The following is a 21,508-nucleotide window of genomic DNA, read 5'->3' as shown; positions in this document are numbered from 1 at the left end:
TTGGGTTTTACTTCACTTTTGTCACTCAGTCTATGTTTTTTTTAATGTGTTGACATTTTTTTCAGGCATTTTTGTTAGCTCCACAACCAAATTGTGGTCGCCATATTGTAGACGTTTAATATAAATTAATGTCAAGAAGCATTCATCGATCAAAAAGCCCTTTGCGCAAAGAAAATGAAGCAGTAAAATTGAGTTTAACTTTAAGGAAGTTTAGTTACTATATATAGTCACATCATCAGCATTTACAAAGTAAAATCATTAGAAGTTACATTATAGGTTGATGGAGAGAATGCTGTTTTATTTCGTATCACCTACAACAGTAAGTACACCTGCTAATGTAAAAAAAAAAAAATCTGCATTTGTAAAGATAACAATGCTTTTTCAAGACTTTTTTTTATTGTGGTTGCCAGTTTGCACTGGTGTATTTTCTCATGCTGTATTATATACAAATCCTCAGATACAGCCTTACATTTATGATCATTTGATCTAGTGAAAGCATTCCTCAACAGCCTCAGCGGATTATTAAACCTCGAGGCCATGCAGCGCTCCTTTAAGACAATCCGGTTATAGTGGGAGCCATTCCCAACCGGGTATAATCCACATTCAATGTTGTGTAAAGTCCAGCCCGGGGGAGTTCACGGGGGGTCAGATTGCACTCTTTCACGCACTTTTGGCAATTTTCATCTCGTTTTATTTCCTCGGAAATGACAATCCAGCCAAATTCCTCCTGTCCCCTAAGGAAGGTCATGAGTACCTTCCAAGTTTTTTTTCCCTCTGCACTTCTGCGTACACGGCAAACAAGTGTGTGCTGGAGGCAGATGGAGCTCGCATCCGGAGCGCCGCATCTTGCACGCCATCTGTTCCACCTGGCTGGGAAAACATTAACTGAGTGTGGTAATATCGTGTGTAATGCTGGCTTCTTATTCCGAGCAGGAGGGAAGAGAGGACAAAAACACTGGATGATCTTTTTAAAGGGGTTTGTTCCTGTTACATGTTTATTTATATCTTTTTATACATATTTATTTGTAATAATCATAACATGAGCATGAAGCAGGACGCTGAAGAATGTCATTCATTTTTCTTAAATTGAAGATCCTCATTAATAATGATTAAACTCACAGACCATTGAAACAAGCTACTGACCTAACAGAGGCTGATATAGAAAACTAACACTAGACGGCATAATTAGGGAATGACTTAAATGAGGGGTGTCCAAGCCTTTTCCACAGAGGGCCGCATGCTGAAAACTGAAAGATTCGATGTGAACAACAATTTGATATTCACCTTTTATTTCTAAAATGCTAAAACCGATCCAATATATGTCAGCATATTTTTTGCCGTCTGAATGTGGCGCTAATCCTCCGGTCATGTTCTGACACAGGTCTTGTTTCATTGGATTTTTAAGAATATGCCAATAAAAAACGAGCTGCGGGCCGGAAATGGCCCCCGGCCCCCACTTTGGACACCCCCGACTTACAGTATTGCAAAGTTTGGGCTCTTATTGTGAAGGGAAGGCACACACCGTGAATAGGGTGTACAATGTGCGCACACACACACACACACACACACACACACACACAACACTTACAAACTTGTCATGCTGTAACCACACCTCAGTTTGGGCTTCTTTGTTTCCAAAATGAGCTCAGAATGCAACAAAGAAACCCTAAAATTCTAATCAAATAAAAAAAAGATGCTGTTTAATGACAGTCTGCTTTGAAGTCCTTGATATCCAAAATGTCGTCAAGGACTGGAATGGATCCAGAAGAGGTGCTGGGAGGCAGCACAGAACCAACTATTAGCACTCCTTCCACAATGGCTGCATGTTTGTTAATAAGGCAAAAAAATAAAACAACAAAAATATGGAGAAAAAAAAAAAGTCTTTGGTGCTGAGAAAATGAATGTAACGAACTTAACGTCATCCACAGTACGAAGTCCTGCACAGGGCAAACAATAACGTATTTATGGCACCACGTCATGCAATCAGGTCGCTAACATGACACGACACAAGGTGGCGCTGTCTGGACTTGGTCCTTTTTAAAGGCTGGGGGAGGGGCACCTATACAAGAAGAAGGGGGTCACAGAAGATGAATGGAATGAAAGGTGTCTTCCAAAACGCGGGGGATGGCAGGGGATCCTGGTAAGAGGAGCTAAAAGTGTCGTCATCGGATGCCAGGGAAGCAGAAAGGAGGGCGCCTCCTGCTGGCGGCTGTGAAGATGCAAGATGAAATCCCGTGTTTGTCGCGTGTCTACCGGCAAACGCGTCTACGTGCTCTGCTCTCGCTGCAGCGCCGAGATGTCCAGAGGGGCAGGGGCCCGCCCACTCCACTCCCGCAGCTGTCCGTCCTCGTAGAGGAGGTTGAGGGCGGGCAGCGGCACACCCGACTCGGCCGGGGGCTGACTGAGGGGGTTGGACACGCCGCTGTCGAGGTCGCAGGGCTGAGCGCCGTCCTGCCAAGACAGCGAGACGGATGTGGACAAAGGATGGGAAAAGACATACCTGGTTATTACCTCTGCCAAGCACAGCTGTGTTGTCTAACTTCCTGTCCACAGTTGTTGATGTAGTGAACTATTTCTTCCAATACGATTTAACAGGAGCACACATCAATCATCAATTCAAATGCCCTTCAAATTACATCACTTTTCAACATGATCTGCTGTATGTAAACTGGGTCAACAGATGTTAACGTTGAACCAATTTCAACTCTGACAGGATCTAGATTGTGCATTTAAAGCATGTGAGAAATTAAAAAATATCTGTCAAATTACACAAAATGTTACTAGATTTGCTGTGTATAATCAGGGTCGGAAGCTGCAATGCTGAACCAATTTCACACCTGATCGGATCCAGATTGTGCATTTACACAGCACATGTAAAATCCTATTTGGAAATTTAAAAAGTATCTGACAAATTACATAAATGTATTACATTTGCAGTGCGTAAACAGAGTCAGAAGTTGAAATGTCAAACCAATTTCACACCAGGTCTGATCCAGATTGTGCGTTTACATGGCATGCCGAAAATCCCATAAAAATCTGTCAATTTATGTCAAATGTAATTCAGATGTGCTGTGTGAAAACAGTTGGTAAGATGTACTGTGGAACCAATTTCAACCCTGATTTGATCCAGATTCCGCATTTACATGGCACAAGGAAAATCACATTTAAATTTTCTTTAAATATCTGTCAATTTAATTTCCAACTACATTTGCTGTGTGTAAACAGGGTTAAAAGCAGTAATGTCTAACCGATTTGAACCCTAATTAAATCCAGATTGTGCATCCACATGGCACATGTAAAATGCCATTTGGAAAATGTAAAAACACATCTGTCAAATTACATAAAATTTCACAAAATTTTCTGTGTGAAAACAGGGTTGGGAGCTAAAATGTTGACCCAATTTCACACCTAATCGGATCCAGATTGTGCGTTTATATTGCACGTGGAACATCCCATTTCAAAATGTAAAAATCTGTCAATTTATACCAAATTTTAACCAGATGTGCTGTGTATAAACTGGGTCAGAAGACGTAATGTCGAACTGATTCCAACCCTGATCAGATCCAGATTGTGCATTTACATGCTGAATGGCAAATTTCATTTTGAAAATGTTAAAATATCTGTCAACATATCAAATTTCAACTAGATTTGCTTTGTGGGCACTGTGTTGCAAGTTGAAATGCCAAAATTTGCCAAAAAAAATTGATCCTAATAGCTTAAAAGCTAGTTTTGCAAATACTGATAAATGCTTAAAGCCTTGATGGACATTCGTGCTCTTTGTGTGCTCTCATGTTATTTTCAGTGAAAATCCTTAATTAATAATAAATAATACAAATATTTAGTATATTATAAAATAAATTGATATGAATATTTAATACATGCATTTAATAATAATGCCTGACAACGTGGGGGCATGCTCCTAATGAGACTACGGATGGTGTCCTGGGGGATCTCCTCCCAGATCTCAACCAGGGCATCAATGAGCTCCTGGACAGTCTGAGGAGCAACCTGGCGGCGCCTGATGGACCTAAACATAATGTCCCAGAGGTGTTCTATTGGGTTTAGGTCAGGTGAACGTGGGGGCCAGTCAATGGTACCAATTCCTTCATCCTCCAGGAACTACCTGCATACACTAGCCACATGAGGTCGGGCATTGTCGTGGACCAGGAGGAACCCAGGTCCCACTGCACCAGCGTAGGTTCTGACAATGGGTCCAAGGATTTCATCCCGATACCTAATAGCAGTCACGGTGCCGTTATCTAACCTGTAGAGGTCTGTGCGTCCTTCCAGGGATATGCCTCCCCAGACCATCACTGACCCACCACCAAACCGGTCATGCTGAATGATGTTGCAGGCAGCATAACATTCTCCACGGCATCTCCAGACCCTTTCACGTCTGTCGCAGGTGCTCAGGTTGAACTTGCTCTCATCAGGGAAGAGCACAGGGCACCAGTGGTGTAGTTGCCAATGCTGGTGGTCTATGGCAAATGCCAATGGAGCTCTACGGTGCTGGGCAGTGAGCACAGGGCCCACTACAGGATGTCGGGCCCTCAGGCCACCCTCATGGAGCCTGTTTCTGATTGTTTGGTCAGAAACATTCACACCAGTGGCCTGCTGGAGGTCATTTTGTAGGGCTCTGGCAGTGCTCATCCTGTTCCTCCTTGCACAAAGGAGCAGATACCGATCCTGCTGAGGGTTGAAGGACCTTCTACGGCCCTGTCTAGCTCTCCTGGAGTAACTACCTGTCTCCTGGAATCTCCTCCATGCGTCCAGGTACCGCAGTGATGCCCTGGTCCAGATCTGGGAGGAGATCCCCCAGGACACCATCTGTAGTCTCATTAGGAGCATGCCCCCACGTTGTCAGGCATGCGTACAAGCACGTGCGGGCCACACAAACTACTGAGAATCATTTTGAGTTGCTACAATGACATTTTAGCTAAATGGACCAGTATGCTGCATCATTTTTTCACTTTCATTTTTGGGGTGTCTTTGATTTCCCCCCTCTATAGGGTGATCATTTTCATTTCTATCAAATGATGTGGCATCATTTTGTTACTAATACATCACCCACTTATTATCAGGAAAGATATTCAACATCATTTTTCCCCCAGTTTAGATCTGACGTGTTTTTTAAGTGTTCCTTTAATTTTTTTGAGTAGTGTGTGTACAGTATATATATATGTGTGTGTGTGTGTGTGTGTATTAAATGATGTAAATATGTAAACAATATTGAAGAAATAATATATACAAGACAGGTGTTTTACCTGGAAGGACTGAACAAAGCTCAACACTTTGAGGGAGAGCTTCCTGCTGGAGTGAAGCAGCTCTTGGAGACTGTGGAAGAACATGAGCAAGGTGAGCGCCACTTCAACTTTTTTCCACATCAATCAGTGAATGGGATTCTAACGATCAATCAATCAGTGAAAGCGGTTGAGGGGGTCGTCACCTCTCGCCACTGCACAGCTTGTGGGTAGCGATCTTTCGGCATACTTTGCGGTTGAGCTCGGAGCTGAAGAGCGGCATGCCGAAGCACAGCTCCAGGGGGACCCACTCGTCTTCACAAGAGAGAGCTGCAAAGGGGAAACAGAGGTGCTCGGTGGCAGCTCCCTGACAGGTTTCAAGAAGATGAACCTACTGTCTGCTTTTGCTTTTCCGTCACCATTGTTCTCTTCTGTTACCAGCTCAAAGGACTCTGTGCTGCCGTTGGTGTCCAGACCCCCTCCAAGGTGGGTGTCACCTGAGGAAAGAGGTAACAAATTCCATTCTCAAACCAAAGTAGAGCTTCTCCTTCTATTTGGCCGTATACATGTCAACTAAATGAAGACCTGCGACAGGAAATGTCCTGCTAAAAAGGCCAAGAAGGTTGGATACAGCAAGGTCCATCAGCAAAGCCCGTCTCAATCCCACACTAACCCATGCAGACAAACGACATCATTAAGACCTACTATCTGCAATCTTTATACAATTAGCGCCACCAGTGAGTGGCGACGGCCGCCACGGGCAATCACGCTAACGCTCACTCCACGGAGACTTCATTAGGTACACCCGCAAAATCTAATGCGCTCCAATAGAATAGCTCAAGAAAGCTATTCATTCCTATGTTATGTTTATTATTGTGTGCCGTTTTTGATGTTATCAGTCAGACCATTAAGTGTACCTAATGTTTTGGTCAGTTAGCACACACATCATATGTACAGCATCTCACAACAAGGTGAGTACATCTCCCACATTCATGCAATCATTTTATTCTATCCGATGAAGGAATAACCCTATAGAAAGTTAACATGGGTATACTTTACAGTAGTCATTGTACAGTTTGCATAGCAGTATAGATTTACGGTCAACATACAGCCACTACTGTGTTTATATCAGGCAACGTTGTGTAAGTGATTAACGAGATCATTCAGTCATGCAAAGGTGGTGGTAGCATAATTGTCTGGGGCTGCACGAGTGCTGCTGCCACTGCGTCTCGGGCATGGAATTGAACAGAGCTGCACAAGTTGTTCCTGGAGTCCTCTTCCACTCCTCCATCATGACATCACTGGTGGACATGGTGGAGAACCCACAGGTGGGTTCAGGTGTGGAGGACTCCTACATCATCACCTTCACCTTCCTCAGCAAGACACTTCAATCATCTTGGAGGTGTGTTTGGACTCCTAATCATATTGGAAAACTAACATCTGCTTCACAGTACATGTTGGAATTCATCTTCCCACTCAATGAACCACAGCTCCCACAGGACTGACAGTACTCGTGCAGCTCAAGACTGACAATATGACCACCAAGGGAGCGGATCTTTACAATGGCACAGTACATGCTGGATTTCATCTTTCTTCTCAATGAACCGCAGTTCCCCTAGTGTCGACAGCACTCGTGTATCCTAAGACTGACAGTATCGCCACCAAGGGTTGGAAAACAGAAAATCTGCTTCACAATGTCACAGTACATGTCGGAATTCATCTTCCCCCTCAAAGAACCACATCTCCCCCAGTGCCAGCAGCACTCGTGCAGCCCAAGACTGTGAAACTATCACCACCAAGGGCGCAGATCTTCACAATGTCACAGTACCTGTTGGAATTAATCTTTCCCCCCAATGAATCGCATCTCCCCCAGTGCCGACAGCACTCGTGCAGTCCAACACTGTGACGCTACTACGACAAAAGGAGTGACTCTTCACAATATCACAGCATGTGTTGGAATTCATGTTTTCGCTCAATGAACCGCAGCTCCCTCAGTTCCGGCAGCACTTGTGCACCATGTTTGACTGTAGGCAAGACAATTGTCTTTCTACTCACTTGTGTTGCCAGATATTTAGACAGCAACAACTGTGTTGACAGTAAATGAACCTGTACATTGACTAGTCTAAAGTGTATCATTATTTCCTCAAGAAGATATGCTGTAATAAAAATGTGAGCGCAAACTTGAGTGAGCTACGCTACATTCCTACTTTACCTCTGCACTCAATGGTGTCGCTGGGCCGCCGTCGGTGTCTGTTGTTGGAGTTCAGCATGGTAACGTATCCGCACTGGTGCTCCAGGTCCACATGCTCACTCAGCTTGCGCAGTGCCTTGTGCACACACATGTTGGAGTAGGAGAAGTCTACAGGCGACACCAAACACAACTTCAGCAACCACACGGGAAGGAAACAAAAGGCAGTGGAGTTTGTGTGCGTACCTCCCTTCAGCTCCTCCTGGTCAAAGGGGAAGGGGATGTGAACAGTTTCTCCGTGGCCGTGCACGCCATGACCCTGCAGGGTGGCACAGCGAGTGTTAATAATACGTGGGAACCATCGGGACGAGAGAAGCGACTTGCAAGGACGACCTGGATGAGAACAGCGGAGTGCGTCAGAGCGTCATTGAGCATCGTCAGCACGTTGGACGTCGGCACCACTCCTGGGTCGTGACCCCAGGAGGTGATCAGCAACCTGTCATATGCCTGAGAAAATAAAGAAAAAGCCCATTTTAGCATTTCCTGTCTTAGGAAAGAAGAAAAAGGTCAATTCTTTGTTATGCTCCCATTTCCATAACATGATCAGCCACGCTTCCCAGCATGCTTCACTGTCTGAGCAGGGAATGCCTATGCACACTGACATGTGACTAGGGCAGGGAAAAAAGGAACAAACGGCCAACAGTACCCTGAAGGTCAGCATTAGCATTTAAATGCAACGAGTGGACCGCCAGGCCTGACAAAGGCGGCATGATGCTACCTCACCTGGAAAATGTCGGGCAGTTTGCGAAGCCTGCAGCCCTTGGAGAGCAGCAGGGAGGGTGGGCCTTGGCCGGTCACATGGTAGAGATAGAGCTTGAACCAGATGGAGCTCACCTCTGGGATGGCGGGGCCGATGTGCTGCAAGAACAAAAGAACACACACTTAGAGAGTACTCACACTCGGCCAATCGTACCAGGCCCACTCCAAACACAAAGTCCGGCACGTTTGGCTTGTGTGTGCTCACTCATCCGCACCCAAGCACGGCACACGTCCCCTCCTTTGGCACAATGCACGTGTGCAACGTAGCCAGTCATAGAATGAAGCTAATGTAATCATTCCTCACAGGTTATTAATGATCAATTACACAGACTCAAAATGATCCAAAAGTCAAACCCACAGCATGCTCACTCACCTGCAACTACATTTATGTGCATAATAAAGACATTTAAGACATTTAATGCAGTGGCTCTTCTTGCAAGTAATTAATGACTGGCGCCAGCTTCCACCATTGTAATAATCAGAATGACTCCAAGTAAGGCTGGAAAAGTCAGGGGATTTGCAGCAGGCAGTTTCCCACAGGACTGCAATCTATTTGTGGTGGTGCATTCTATGTGTGTGTGTGACAAAAGTGAGCACAAAACATGAAAAAGCTAAATAAATATGTTTACAAAAACTTTGTCGTGAGGCTAAGCTTCACCAGCGTGTGATAAAAGACAAAGCGAGCACACAAGAATGAGACGTCAGATGAAAAACTGTGCTTGTGTCGTCCTTGAACGTGTTGTACCTGAGGTGTGCAACTGCTGATGGGTCTGATCTCGTTGCTGAGCGGCGCCATGGAGACCAGCAGCTTGTAATTCTTGTTGAGGACGCGGCTACAGGTGGCCTGGTCCAGACCCAGGAGGCTCTCGCAGCGCAGCATGTCCAGGGGGAAACCTGAACATGAGGCCACTGTCACTGCTGTGTTCGCTTGTCTCCTCAGGGGGATTTCATTCCATGTCCTTTCTAGCCAAGCTGAGGAACTCAGTCTTTGGCTCCAATGTGTCCATGTCCTCTCAAAGTACTGACGCTAAATTTAATAATCACCTTCTGCCTCTCGTGTCTGCCCGCCATCATTAATAAGAGGGTGGCACCCCGACGGAGCAAACAGACAGCATCTGCAGTTTCTCTGTAGTTTGCAGTGGTGCACGGCATCACACTGAGTGCTGTTTCTAATAATGTGGTTAGCTTGTTTGGCTACATGACGTGTACGACCTTGTAGAGTATGTGTGTGTTGCTAGCTAATACTTGCACAAGGACATGCAGGCTGCGCAGGTGAGTAGGTACCTATATTTGGGATGTCAGGTCCCTGGTCCTGAGTGAGTTCCTTGTTGTAGCGTAGAAAGAGGATGGTGTTCTTCAGGGTGAGGGCGTGGTCGAAGTAGCGCTGAGCCTCACCTTCTGCTGTGCTTTCCACCTGGAGGACAAATGCAACACGACAGTTAGTGCATGTTTTGGCTTGTTGTTGTCTGGACCGCGTGCGCTGGTCCACACCTTCTCCAGCTCGGCCAGAAAGCTGTCCAGCGTCTCGTCAGACAGCTTGCCCACCTCAAACATGGTCACAGCGTGGCTCTTCAGGTTCTGACAGGAGAGCAAACACAAGGACGTCACAGATGATTCTGCTTGCACTTCTCAAACATGCTGGAGTCCTGCCACAGACCGGGGACAGGTTGCCCATCATGAGGAAAGCCGTCAGCGTGGAGTCAAAGAGGAAGGCGATCCTCTTGGTGGGGGCAGCCGGGATGCTCAGGCTGCTGACGCTGCCTGTGTCAGCTACACACACACACACATAATGTGTAAATTCACCACAAACTCACGTGTGTACGTGTCAGCAAGCAGACCTTGGTCTTCCAGACTGGTGGTATCTGTGTCGGTAGCAGAGGAGCCTCCCTCCATGACGGGACTGCCTTGCTCCCAGGACAGCAGCATCTTCTGAGGGTCCATGGTGCTCCTGATGCACAAGACAACCATCACACTACCACTACATCCACTGGGATGAATGTTAAAAGACCCATATTATAGTATTTTTCTACTATTTTAAATTAGGTCCCATAATTGAAAGCGTGTTACCCTTGATAGCTGGATGTGTGATGTTAGGTTAGCCTATTCACTGAAAAAAAACGCAACAGGTGCAAACTTTACAGCTCCCACATCTGTAACTGACTGATGGATAGTTGGCAGAGCTGCATTATAAGACATGTAGCGAAGCCTGCTGTTTTAGAAAGTGCTGGCCATATATACGGTGTGGGTGCATGTAGCTGGGGGTGGGTCAGAGGTGGTATCGTGTCCATGAGGAAGGGTTTTCCGTCATGACGTCATGAAAAGGCAACATGCAGTATGATAGATAGGGACATAGGGAAACATATTACTGTTACAACATCATTAAAAAGTCACTTTCACATAGTAAGGGAGCTTTAACCAAGTTGAAATGGGTTCTTATTCATGTTGATAGGTGTACATTTTGGTAAATAAAGAGATGGGTTGGGAGTACAGGTCTTACTTCAGCCTGTTGACGGAGGGAGCATTCTTCCAGGTCGGGTGGAGCTGATCCGAACTGATGACCTGACCTTTCTTCACAGCAAAACCCAGGCGGCAGTACATGGACACGGCGTTCTGATGAGAAATTCAGTCATTGGGTTTCACATAAGCTGTTTAAAAGGAAAAGTGCCCCTTTTTTGGGAATTTTGCCCATCATCCACAATGCTTATGTGAAACATGACCACACGTCTTTCCTTTTTCTGTGCATTCTAACGAGAAAAACACTAAAGAGGGACACACCTATTTCGCCAACAACGTTGGATTTCCATAACTGATCTGTATATAAACCGAGCTACAGCGACATTGTTATTGGAGAAGCTAACATGAAGAACTATTTTTCTGGCGTAGGGACGCAAAAGCTTCTACCACAGCAGGGTTTGTTAGCGCTAACAATTCTTACTTCATAGTGATGCAATCTCTTGTAGTAATGTCGTCCTCGCCATAAACACCAAGCCTTTCCACCATGGTAGCAGGCGGAAACAGGGCTCCAGACTAACTTTTTACTAGGAGCACAGCAGCCCCTAACTTACTAATTTAGGAGCGCAAGCAAAAAAATGTAGGTGCACATACCAAAACCTAATTTCAAAGTAAATATTCACAATTCCTCTCATTGTCATTGTATTACTGATAAATACTCAATCAATAAATGACAGCTGTCTTCTCTATCCACCCTGTTTCTGTCCCTAGCTTCTGGAAGGCCTCATTGGTGGAATCACACGTTAGACTGACATTAAGCTCTCCTGCTGATGCACGCTTGCGTTTCAAGCTACACACGGAGATGCAACCTTCATCTTTATTATTCTGATTACGGACAAATTAAATGAGCGGTAAGGTAAGATGCTTATATCTATAACAAAAGTTATCTGTTCACTTGTAGTGGCTAGTTATGTCGAAAAAAAGTGTATTGTTTGATGGCTTTGATTCACGTCCTGAACTCCACTACAGAAATCAGTGTTTTCTACACGTAGTTTTCTCACGGTAATAAGGGACACGTACTTTTATCTGGTCTGGTCAAATTCACTTGCAATGTCTTCTATTTTCTTCGTGAAATGCGACCATTTAGTTGCAGTCTGTAACTCTGAAAAACACTCCATTTCTATTGGCATGGCTCAGCAAGTTGCACATTTACACCACCAAGTCATGCCGGTCCTGACTCTTCTTAAAAATGATCAAAATATGGCCAAACACTATAAGTATTACATGTTACCATGAATGTACCTGTTACTTCACGCTCACAGCAACCATAAAACCTTGTTACAGTTTTTTTTAGAGGGTTTTATAGGTGTGTCCCATTCCGCGCATTGTTAGCTCCCTCATGCTAAACTGTTTTTCTCTCTTTAGAACGCACAGAAAAGGGAAAGACGTGTGTTCATGTTTCACATAAGGATTGTGGACGACGGGCAAACTTCCAAATGCATGAAAGTGTATTTTTCACTTATTAGCTTGACTTTTTTGGATGTTTTACGTAAACAAGCATCCCATTCTTTCCTCCTGTCTTGTTCATTGGTGACCATGAGGAAGTCATTAGCAGTGGAAGCAAGGGGGGAGAGGAGGAGAGATCTCCAGCATCTCTGAAGTTTTTGTGAGGTTAGGCTGGTGGGTCATGACACAGATAAGAGCTTGGCTAAGAAGGAGGCTGAGCGGAAAACCCGGGCCAACTGGGTCAAAGTCAATCCATTCCGGAAGAAATTCTCTGGCGCCTGGTGAGGGAACCTACTATGAAACAATGTGTGCACGCTATCCGACACCTCACTCACCTTCACCAAGTCCAGGTCGATCTCCAACACGTTTGCCAACTGAAAAGAACGAGCGGGAAGACGTTAAAAAAAAGAAAGTACACCATCCAGGACCCATGACAGGAGCGATACCTCTGCAACGTTGGTCTGCTCGTCGATGGACACAAAGATTTTATAGAGCAGCGTCTCAAAATAGTCTCCTTGCACGCGGTTCATGACAAAGCCTTCCAGCGGGGGCACTGTGGAGACAGAACGAGTGAGTGCCCACAACATCAGAGCCCTAAATGATCGAGTCTTTTATTTATATCAGCTCCAAGGAGGACGGGGACTTCATTCAAATTCATTATACAGTCGTCCCTCACAATATCACGGTTCCAACATCGCTCCCTCGCTATATCGCAGTTTTTTAGATATTAATTCATGCATAAATTATGTGTGTTCGGTGGTAGAATATGGTCCATTATTAGCCAAAACATATTGAGATACAAGTGATATGTAGTATTGTGGTCACTAGGGTGCAGTAATGACACAAAACATTGATGAGACATTAGCTTACATTACATTACCAGAGGGAAAAAAAAGTTGTCCTCCCATTCCTGTGGAAGTGGTAAGTTTTTGGCTTCTTGTTTAGAAGAAATGAATTCGAGGCTAACTGGTTAGCTTGCTAGTACGCTCTCTAGCTAGCGGCTGTCTCGAGTCCCTGCAGGCTAAGAGTTGCAATGTGGTGTAAACAATGAATAATAAAAGTGTAAAGGTGACTATAGGGGTGTTATTTCATGTCGACAGGGCTCTAATAATTTTAAAAACCATATTTAGAAAGTCATAAACAGGTTTTCTATGCTGTAACTACAAAAATATTCCATTTATTAACATTGAATCCTATATTGCAGAAATTAATTTAATTGGTTAATTTGGTCTAGAACCATTTAATCACTACAAACGAAGGACAACTGTATGTGACAAGTTCATTTTTTTACTTACAATGATTTGGAGTGCATGAGAAAGTGGAAAGAAGAAAATCTGTGTTTAAGTGAATAGAGGCCTTGGATCATTTGGTAGTAGGGTTGGGCGATACGAACCTTAGCATGTATCACGATATTTTTGGGATGTATGACAATATGACGATATAATAAAATTCAGCGGAGTCTTGTATAAAAAGCTACAAACCTTGTAATTCAAAATGTAATTCAAAGTAAGCGTACCAATGGCACTGTTTAGAGAGCATCCAAATCTATTCCAGTTGTTGAGGGTAGCTGCTTTCACAACATGAAAGCAACTGTGAGGAGTTACACACTTGTTTTTTCTCATCTACATCCCATTCCTGGAGAAACTCCTTCAACTCACTTGCCATGTTTTCACCTGTGTGTTCCTCCAGAAAAAACTTGTCCGGAGACAGGACAACTTCAAAGTCCAGTCACGAGTTATGTAGTGGACCGTGAGGCTAATATATGGTTGAGTCGCTCGGCTACTCCACGTCTGTACTACACATCTGCACTGCCGAAACCAAACCATTTCAATATTACAGCGGTACCTCCGCGTTTACCAACAATTTCTTCGTCTGTAGCAGGGGTCACCAACGTGGTGCCCGCGGGCACCAGGTAGCCCCCCACGACCACATGAGGTGCCCGCAAGCCTGCTTTTCATTCAGGTTTTCAGTTCATAATGAAAGAACAGTAGAAAGAAATGCATTGTGAAATACAAAATGTGAGTTGTGGACACCAGCATTTTGTTCATGTTCTGGTAAAACAAGCATATTCGCTTTGTTTGGGTTTAAAATAAGCTCTGAAAATAAATGTGTAGCTTTTGGCCATTTTCATTTTGTAAAAGTAGCTCTCACAAGGAAAAATGTTGGTGACCCCTGGTCTATAGTTTCCGCTTCCAGCCATACTCATTTTCTCTCTCTCTCTTTTGGTTGTTTTGTTGTTTGCTCTGCTTCTCCGCCATCGCTGGACCAAATTCGTCAATACAGGGCGCCGCGGCATGCAGTCGCAGGGCAAAACACGTCATCAACTTTGCATTTTGTTATCATTGGAATGATTTACACCGGTATATGAAAATGATCACCCAACTCTAATTTACAGCATTAGGTTTTGGGTTATCCCTTGCAAGTACCTGAGATGCAGCTCTCATCTGATATGGGAACATCCACGTAGATGAAGCCCCGGTTGTACAAACCTGAAGATAAACATCAAATATGGAACACAAACCGGTGTTATGGTCAAAGCAGTGGTTCAGTCATGGGTTCTACTCACTTAAGACCACGTTGTACTCCATTGATCCAGCTAGCTGAGGGCCAGAGTCAATCATCTTATCGATGGCTTTCTTCTCCGCTGGAGAACAGCACTGCACGCGCGCACACACACACACACACACACACACACACACACATTTAAACATTCTGCCTGCATGTGGAAGCTTGTGGAATGGTCAGTGCTCTCACCCTGATGTCATCCTCCGTGATGTATCCCGTCTGGGCTACCCACCACGGCTCCACCGAGATCTCCACCGGTTTGGCCGGGAGAAGATCCCGAGCCGATTTCCTGCGGAAGAATTTCTGACGCAGGAGGCAAAGAGGTTAGTTTATAGTGTGATCAGAAAGTACCTAATCTGACCACTAAATGGCACCCTTTGAATTTAGGGCAGGGGCGTCAAACTCGTTTTCACTGTGGGCCACATCTCAGTTATGGTTATCCTCAGGTGGCCACTTGTATGATTCTATTTTAGAATGTTGTCAATAATAAATAATAATTCATTATTATATAAATTTTTCATTAACAACTAATTAAAAAATTGTCATTTTAAATTGGATTTGACAAAAAAAAAATAAGGTTTTCTGTCAATGTTGACAACAAATACATTTAGCAAGAAAGATTTTTGCAAGTCTTTTTGATAAAAAAATATATATTTTTGAAGATGTTTTTGTTATTAATATAAATTTAGTTTGTACTGTTTATTATTTTATTATTACTTTATTATTTTATTTTATTATGTAATAGTAAATGTTTATTATAATTTATAATTATATAATTCTAATTATGTTATTATACTATTGTAAAAATATGCTTATATATTACTTTTTTATATTATTGTAACAATATTTTTATATTTTAAAATTTTTACTTAAATAAAAAAATATAAAATTACGGCATACAACAATTCAAATTACATGTAATATACACACATATTTTTACAATAATATAAATATAATTTTACAATAGTATAAAAGTAAAATAATGAAAAATAAAGCTTAAAAAAGTAAAGACAAAATTAATATTAATAACAAAAGTAAAATATTGATGTGCATTATTTCCAGACTGTCATGGGCCACATAAAATGATATGGCGGGCCAAATCCAGCCCCTGGGCCTTGCGTTTGAAACCTGTGATTTCGGGCATCTGGAGATCATTACCGTCCATGAAAAAAGGTTCTGTTAGAAACATGTCTCACTTTAGAGGAGCGGCACTGGTTCATCAGGTCGATGTACTGGTTCCTCCCGATTCCGAGCAGCCTCAGACCTGCGGCATGATGGCAAGCAGTGAAAAAAGTGAAGCGTATCACACCACAGTAACATTAACAAGCATTGAGTGTATCAAGCATGCTCCGGTCCTACAGGTGGCGCTAAAGCGCATTAAAAAGTGGGTGCACAGCAGCACAGCTGCATCTGCTGGTGGATCCCTGCTCCACTTGACCCCAATGTAAGTAGACGGGTACAACAAAAAGTGATATCAATTCATCCTGTTGCACTTTTGTCCGGATCTGCACCAAAGGTTACTGGGCCAAACATTTTTGTGGAAATGGTTTATGTCATTTTTGCATCTTAATCTTAATTTATTTCTTTAAGTATTTAAAAACTAAAAATAAGAAAAATAAAATGAAGAATAAAACATGGAATGTTTACTGCATGATATTATATAGATAATAGTACCAAAGAACATAATAATATGGCTACATATTTCAGATATTGCCCCACAGTTAGAGATTTTAGTACAGATACAGACAGACTAAATGAAGAGCTGGTCAAGTCATTTTTTTTGCACAATGTGAGCATTTGCCATGAAAAACTCACAGTCAGCAGCAGTGAAGTTGGGCAAGGAGTCGTAACTCTTCTCACTGTTCATGATATCCTGGAGGTGCAAAAAAGGGGAGAGTGATTATGCACGCAGAGGGCAGCCAAAGGAAGCTAAGTCAAGTTAGCTTCAGGCCGGGGGCTATCTGTATTCATGCTAACGCCTTATCCTTCCACGACAGCCACAAACAAACACGTCACGTTTAGTCAAGGCATGTGTAAATAGCGACAAGATGTAGGGCATCACAGAAAACAATTGACTTGTACAGCAGGCACGTTTGGGGAAAGTCTTCTGTGGAGCCCTACTGGGCCGGTTCACGAGGATCTGCTGGATCTTGACTGACGCCGAGTGAGCAGCCCGGTGCACACACGGATGTAATCCAATCAGCTGAGTTGAAAACGTTTTTAAAAAAAGACTTTGGGCTTAATTAACTAGGAATGCGTGGCTGCTTGAAAGACTGGAAGTCTGGGGTGTCCGAAGTTTTTACCAAAAAATCAAAGGATGCGGGGTCCATTTTGATATGACTTTTGTAAACAGGCTAAAACCAATCTAACGTAGGTATGCTAAAAAGCTTTGTGTTATAGGTGGCAATGCTTATTATTAGTAGTGTTATTACTATCAACATGTCAACAACATTATACCTTTTCACTAGAGATGCACAATCTTCTTTCTTTCGAACCGATAACTATCTGGATCTCAAGCCCGATTCATACCAATAACTACTACTTTTTTTTTTTTTTTTCAGATTTAAGTGTAGTTTGTGCACACCTGGAGGTAAGAAAGACTGGAACAAATTAGGATTTGACCAACTGCACCTGTTGATTAGTCCTAATGAAATATCATGACATTCCCACTACCGCATCAATACTATCAGGAGAACCAGAGTATAGAGGGGAGGAAACCTGCTGTGGTGCACTGTATTCGGACACACGCTCCGAGCAGCCAGTGTAATGCCAAGGGGGTCTCTGGCAAACCTTTTGCACTTTTCAAACACTGCGGTGCTGCCGTTTCAGGTAGCTGATGATGTTTTTTGTGTGCTCAATGTCCCCCCCCCCCCTTCATTTCAGAGCATTTGGTATAACTACAAAGTGAATGTTTGTTTACAGGTGAGCTCAGGGGAAGTTACAACAGGCCGTTGACATCACAGGCAGGAGGGGAAAAAGGGGCGCCTGATTTGCTCACCCTCACAGTACGGGTAATCTTGCATAATTGGAGAGTTTTTTTTAAGTTATTGGTTATTGGATTTATCGGTACAACGTCTTGATTCCTTAATGTCAGCTCGATGATTATCGGTCTGATAATTGATTAATGTGCAGCCCTACTTTTTGCTTTTTCCCCCAGGTTCAGTGTTACTTATACACATACATAGATTTGGCGCTACCTGTTCGCCCCTGGTTATTATCCCATTCTAACACACCTGGTCTGCCGGAGAAGAAGACGATGTAGCAGGTGGGATCAGTCTTAGTGACTTTGTTGCTGTATTTCTCGAGTCATTCACAAAAGTCCTGCAAGGCTCACGTAACCTTACACTCTGGCTTGTTTGGTGGTTCCCTGCTCACCCACCTCCATGATTCCGATGTAGTAGGAGAAGGGCGTGACTCGCAGCCCCTTGACCATGATGTCAGACAGGTGGTAGGGGTAGAGCATCAGGTGGTCCCGGCTGTACTTGAGCAGCTCCTCATAGTACTTGCGCTCGTCCTTCCTCACGTGGCGCACTACGGAGGAGTAGCCGCTCAATCAATCAATCAAAGAAACAGAATACCGATGGCTCCAGGAGCCACAGGATGATGCAGACGTGCTCACCTAGGTTATTGCGGAATCGGAGCTGGTTGCGGATGCTGTAGAGCAGGACATGTTTCTCGTACTCACGCTGAGAGTTCCCCAAACTCTGCCATGATAATGAATGACCATTAGACACATAAACAATCAGCTTCCTCTCATATTGCTCGTACGCACTGTAGTGTTTGACCTCTAATACAGTATACTCTACACGCTAGTATGACCATGCACAAACAGGAAGTTTACAATCACTGGTGACATTTCCACTATGACATGGACAAATACACATTTAAGCCTAGGGGGGTTTTAGGGGCACTGGGGCCCCCTAGATCTTTATGATGGTCACAGATCCTCTATATGACAAGAGCACACTGTTGTTTTTATGGACTTTTATGGAAATGTTCGTCATAGTTCTTCTACATGACAAGAGTGCTCTGTTTTTGATGACCTACTGCAAAAATACAAATCAAAGATCCTCTCGATGACAGGAGCGTTCTGCTTGTTTTAAAACTTTACTGCAAAAACACAAGTCACATGTCCTCTATATGACCGGAGTGGTCTGCTGTTTTTAAGTGTGTACTGGAAAAATGCCAGTCAAAGACCCTCTATATATGACGAGAGAGATCTGCTGTTTTTAAGAACCTACTGCTGCCAAAAATGCTCGTCAAAGATCCCCTAGACAACAAGCTTCCCTGATTTTAACAACCTACTGCAAAAACACTCATCAAAGACCCTGTATATGACAGGAGTGCTCCACTGTTTTTGAGTATGTGCTGCAAAAACACAAGTCAAAGATCCTCTATATGAGAGGAGCACTGTGCTCTTTTTAAGGATGTACTGTAATGTCAGTCAAAGATCCTCTATATATGACGGGAGAGGTCTGCTGTTTTCAAGAACCTAATGCTGCCAAAAAAGCTCATCAAAGATCCTCTATTTGACAGAAGCGCCCTTCTGTTTTTAACAACTACTACAAAAACACAAGTCAATGTGACCGCATTGCTCTGCTGTTTTACAGGATGTACTGCAAAAATGCTAGTCAAAGATCCTCTATATATGAGGTGAGAGGTCTGCTGTTTTTAAGAGCCTAATGCTGCCAAAAACGCTTGTCAAAGATCCTGTATATAACAATGCTGTTTTTCAGGACCTACTGCAAAAGCACTCATCAAAGATCCTCTATATGACAGGAGCGCTCTGCTGTTTGTGAGGATATATTGTAAAAATGCCAGTCAAAGATCTTCTAAATATGAGGGAAGGGGTCTGCTGTTTTTAAGTACATAAGGTGGCCAAAAACGCTCGTCAAAAATCCTCTATGCAATAATGCTATGCTGTTTTTAGGGACCTACTGTAAAAGCAGTCATCAAAGATCCTCTACATGACAGGAGTGCTCTGCTGTTTTTGAGGATGTACTGCAAAAATGCCAAGTCAAAAATCATCTATATATGACGGGAGAGGTCTGCTATTTTTAAGAACCAACTGCCAAAAACCGCTCATCAAATATCCTCTAAATAATAATCCTATGCTGTTTTTAAGGACCTACTGCAAGATCCTCTACACAACAACAGTCCACTGAATCTCCACTGTTTAAGCAGTGCTGTTATGTTGCTGTCATGTGACAACCGTGTGGAGTCAAGCTGTGTCGTCACTGCAGAGGTTGGGGGGGCTGCCTCCGCCGTGACATTGACAGCTTCACCCCCACGACGCCATCTCTTGTCACGGGTTCATTCGTTTCACTTCCAAAGTACCTGCTTGACATTAGCCGGCAGCTTGCTCCACGGATAATTCTGCCTGATGTGGAATTCCACGTCCGTGTTCATCGCTAGCTAGCTAGTTAGCTAGCTGGCTACACAATCCCCTGAGACGATGATGAGTCCACGGTGACCCCCTGCTTCTTCTCCTTCCTTCCCCCTCCTCCTCCACGCCGGCACTCGACAACCGCGCAAAGCGACTCCCGATTGGGATTCGAGGAAACGATACGTCGGCTCGTTATTTCGATTCCTCCTACTGGCAATGGACGTCCACTTCCTTGTTTTATTTCGAACGAGGCGTTCGTCACGCTTGTGGCAAACACGTCACTTCCGGTCAAACCGCTGCCCGCTTCATGTGAATGAGCGCACGAGACCAGCTTGGGTACAACATTAGCATTGTTAGCTAGCTTAGACTCTTGTGATAGTTAATGATGAAAAGACAAAAGTGACAATGAATGCGTCGATAACAAACCCACCAACCACTTGCTTCTTTAAATAGGTGTTTAAAAACACAACCTTTCAACTTTCACATTGTGAATTTCTCATGAAGATGAATATTTAAATTAAGTATCAATCTCTACATCAACTTGATGTCAATTTGTAGTCCTTTTAATGTTGACGAGCCCAATTAGCTTTAACTAGGTGTATTGTTGCGCAAACGAGTTTATTGCATGTATGTGATGAAGACAAATCTAATGAAATCAACATATATCACTTAACAGCATTCTTTCTGCGTTGTGTAAAACATTAGCGTTGTTAGCTGGCATATTGACTGATAACATATATAAGGTTTATTGACTGATAACATATGTAAGTTATCAATGGCAGTAACTCCTAAAACACTTAGACCATCAAAGAATGACTCACTAAAGCCTCAAACACCTTTAATATTTTACAAGAACTGTCTGCTCACAAAGAGGTTGTGGGAATTGTAGTCCTTTTGTCTTGTAGTCCTTCTAAAGGTTGGAGTGAGCTTCTGCTAGCATGAATTGTATTAATATTATTTTTAAAAACTAGGTTAATTAGGAATTTATGGCAGGATCCTTTTTTGGGTGTTAATAATCCACAATTACTTCATTCAGTTAAAATGTCATACTTAAAAGGCTTTGCTTTGCAAGCCATGTGACCTTCTGGAGTGTAAATCTGCTGCTTAATGACAACATGGCAGCGCACAAAAACTGCATGTCTTTGCTGACTGATTGACGACAGCTCACTTTCACACAGCAATGTCATCCAATCCTTCTGCATGCGAGTGCAGGTCCTTGTCCATTGCCGCTAAGCAAACGTGGTCATCATTCATGTGATACCTAATGTTGTGGCCAGTCAGCATGAAGAAAGCAATCACCATCGGTCAGTTTTTATGATGCATAACTATTGGAAGATGCCCAGTGGGATATAT

At 43.4% G+C, this 21,508-nt stretch overlaps 1 protein-coding gene across 1 annotated transcript; it reads right to left on the bottom strand.

The window, feature by feature from the left end:
* Nucleotides 1-437: 437 nt before the first annotated feature.
* Nucleotides 438-20,429, bottom strand: fam91a1 (family with sequence similarity 91 member A1). The gene is made up of 24 exons (XM_054764422.1): nt 20,107-20,429; nt 18,389-18,473; nt 18,149-18,300; nt 16,585-16,642; nt 15,966-16,033; nt 14,959-15,072; nt 14,771-14,861; nt 14,631-14,693; nt 12,651-12,757; nt 12,540-12,578; nt 10,745-10,857; nt 10,086-10,195; nt 9,905-10,017; nt 9,739-9,825; nt 9,532-9,661; nt 8,993-9,141; nt 8,212-8,346; nt 7,822-7,935; nt 7,675-7,747; nt 7,453-7,599; nt 5,636-5,737; nt 5,447-5,570; nt 5,265-5,334; nt 438-2,451 (listed from the first exon to the last, which is right to left on the bottom strand). Exons 1-24 carry the CDS (start codon nt 20,176-20,178, stop codon nt 2,266-2,268), a joined length of 2,502 nt encoding a protein of 833 aa, XP_054620397.1. The 5' UTR covers nt 20,179-20,429; the 3' UTR covers nt 438-2,265.
* Between the last annotated feature and the right edge of the window lie 1,079 nt (nt 20,430-21,508).

This window comes from Dunckerocampus dactyliophorus, chromosome 20 (assembly GCF_027744805.1).
Source record: "Dunckerocampus dactyliophorus isolate RoL2022-P2 chromosome 20, RoL_Ddac_1.1, whole genome shotgun sequence".
NCBI lineage: Eukaryota > Metazoa > Chordata > Actinopteri > Syngnathiformes > Syngnathidae > Dunckerocampus > Dunckerocampus dactyliophorus.
Note: the sequence above shows the minus strand (reverse complement) of the source record. Positions and strands in the feature narration are given on the sequence as shown.

Bases quoted from the DNA above. Each gene is read 5' to 3' on its own strand.
- fam91a1 (XM_054764422.1), bottom strand. From the start codon at position 20,178: ATGAACACGGACGTGGAATTCCACATCAGGCAGAATTATCCGTGGAGC. The intron at 10,018-10,085 runs GTCTGCTTGCTG...GTGTGTGTGTAG, and splicing joins CACCAGTCTGGAAGACCAAG to CTGACACAGGCAGCGTCAGC. The intron at 9,142-9,531 runs GTACCTACTCAC...CCTCATGTTCAG, and splicing joins ACCTGACATCCCAAATATAG to GTTTCCCCCTGGACATGCTG.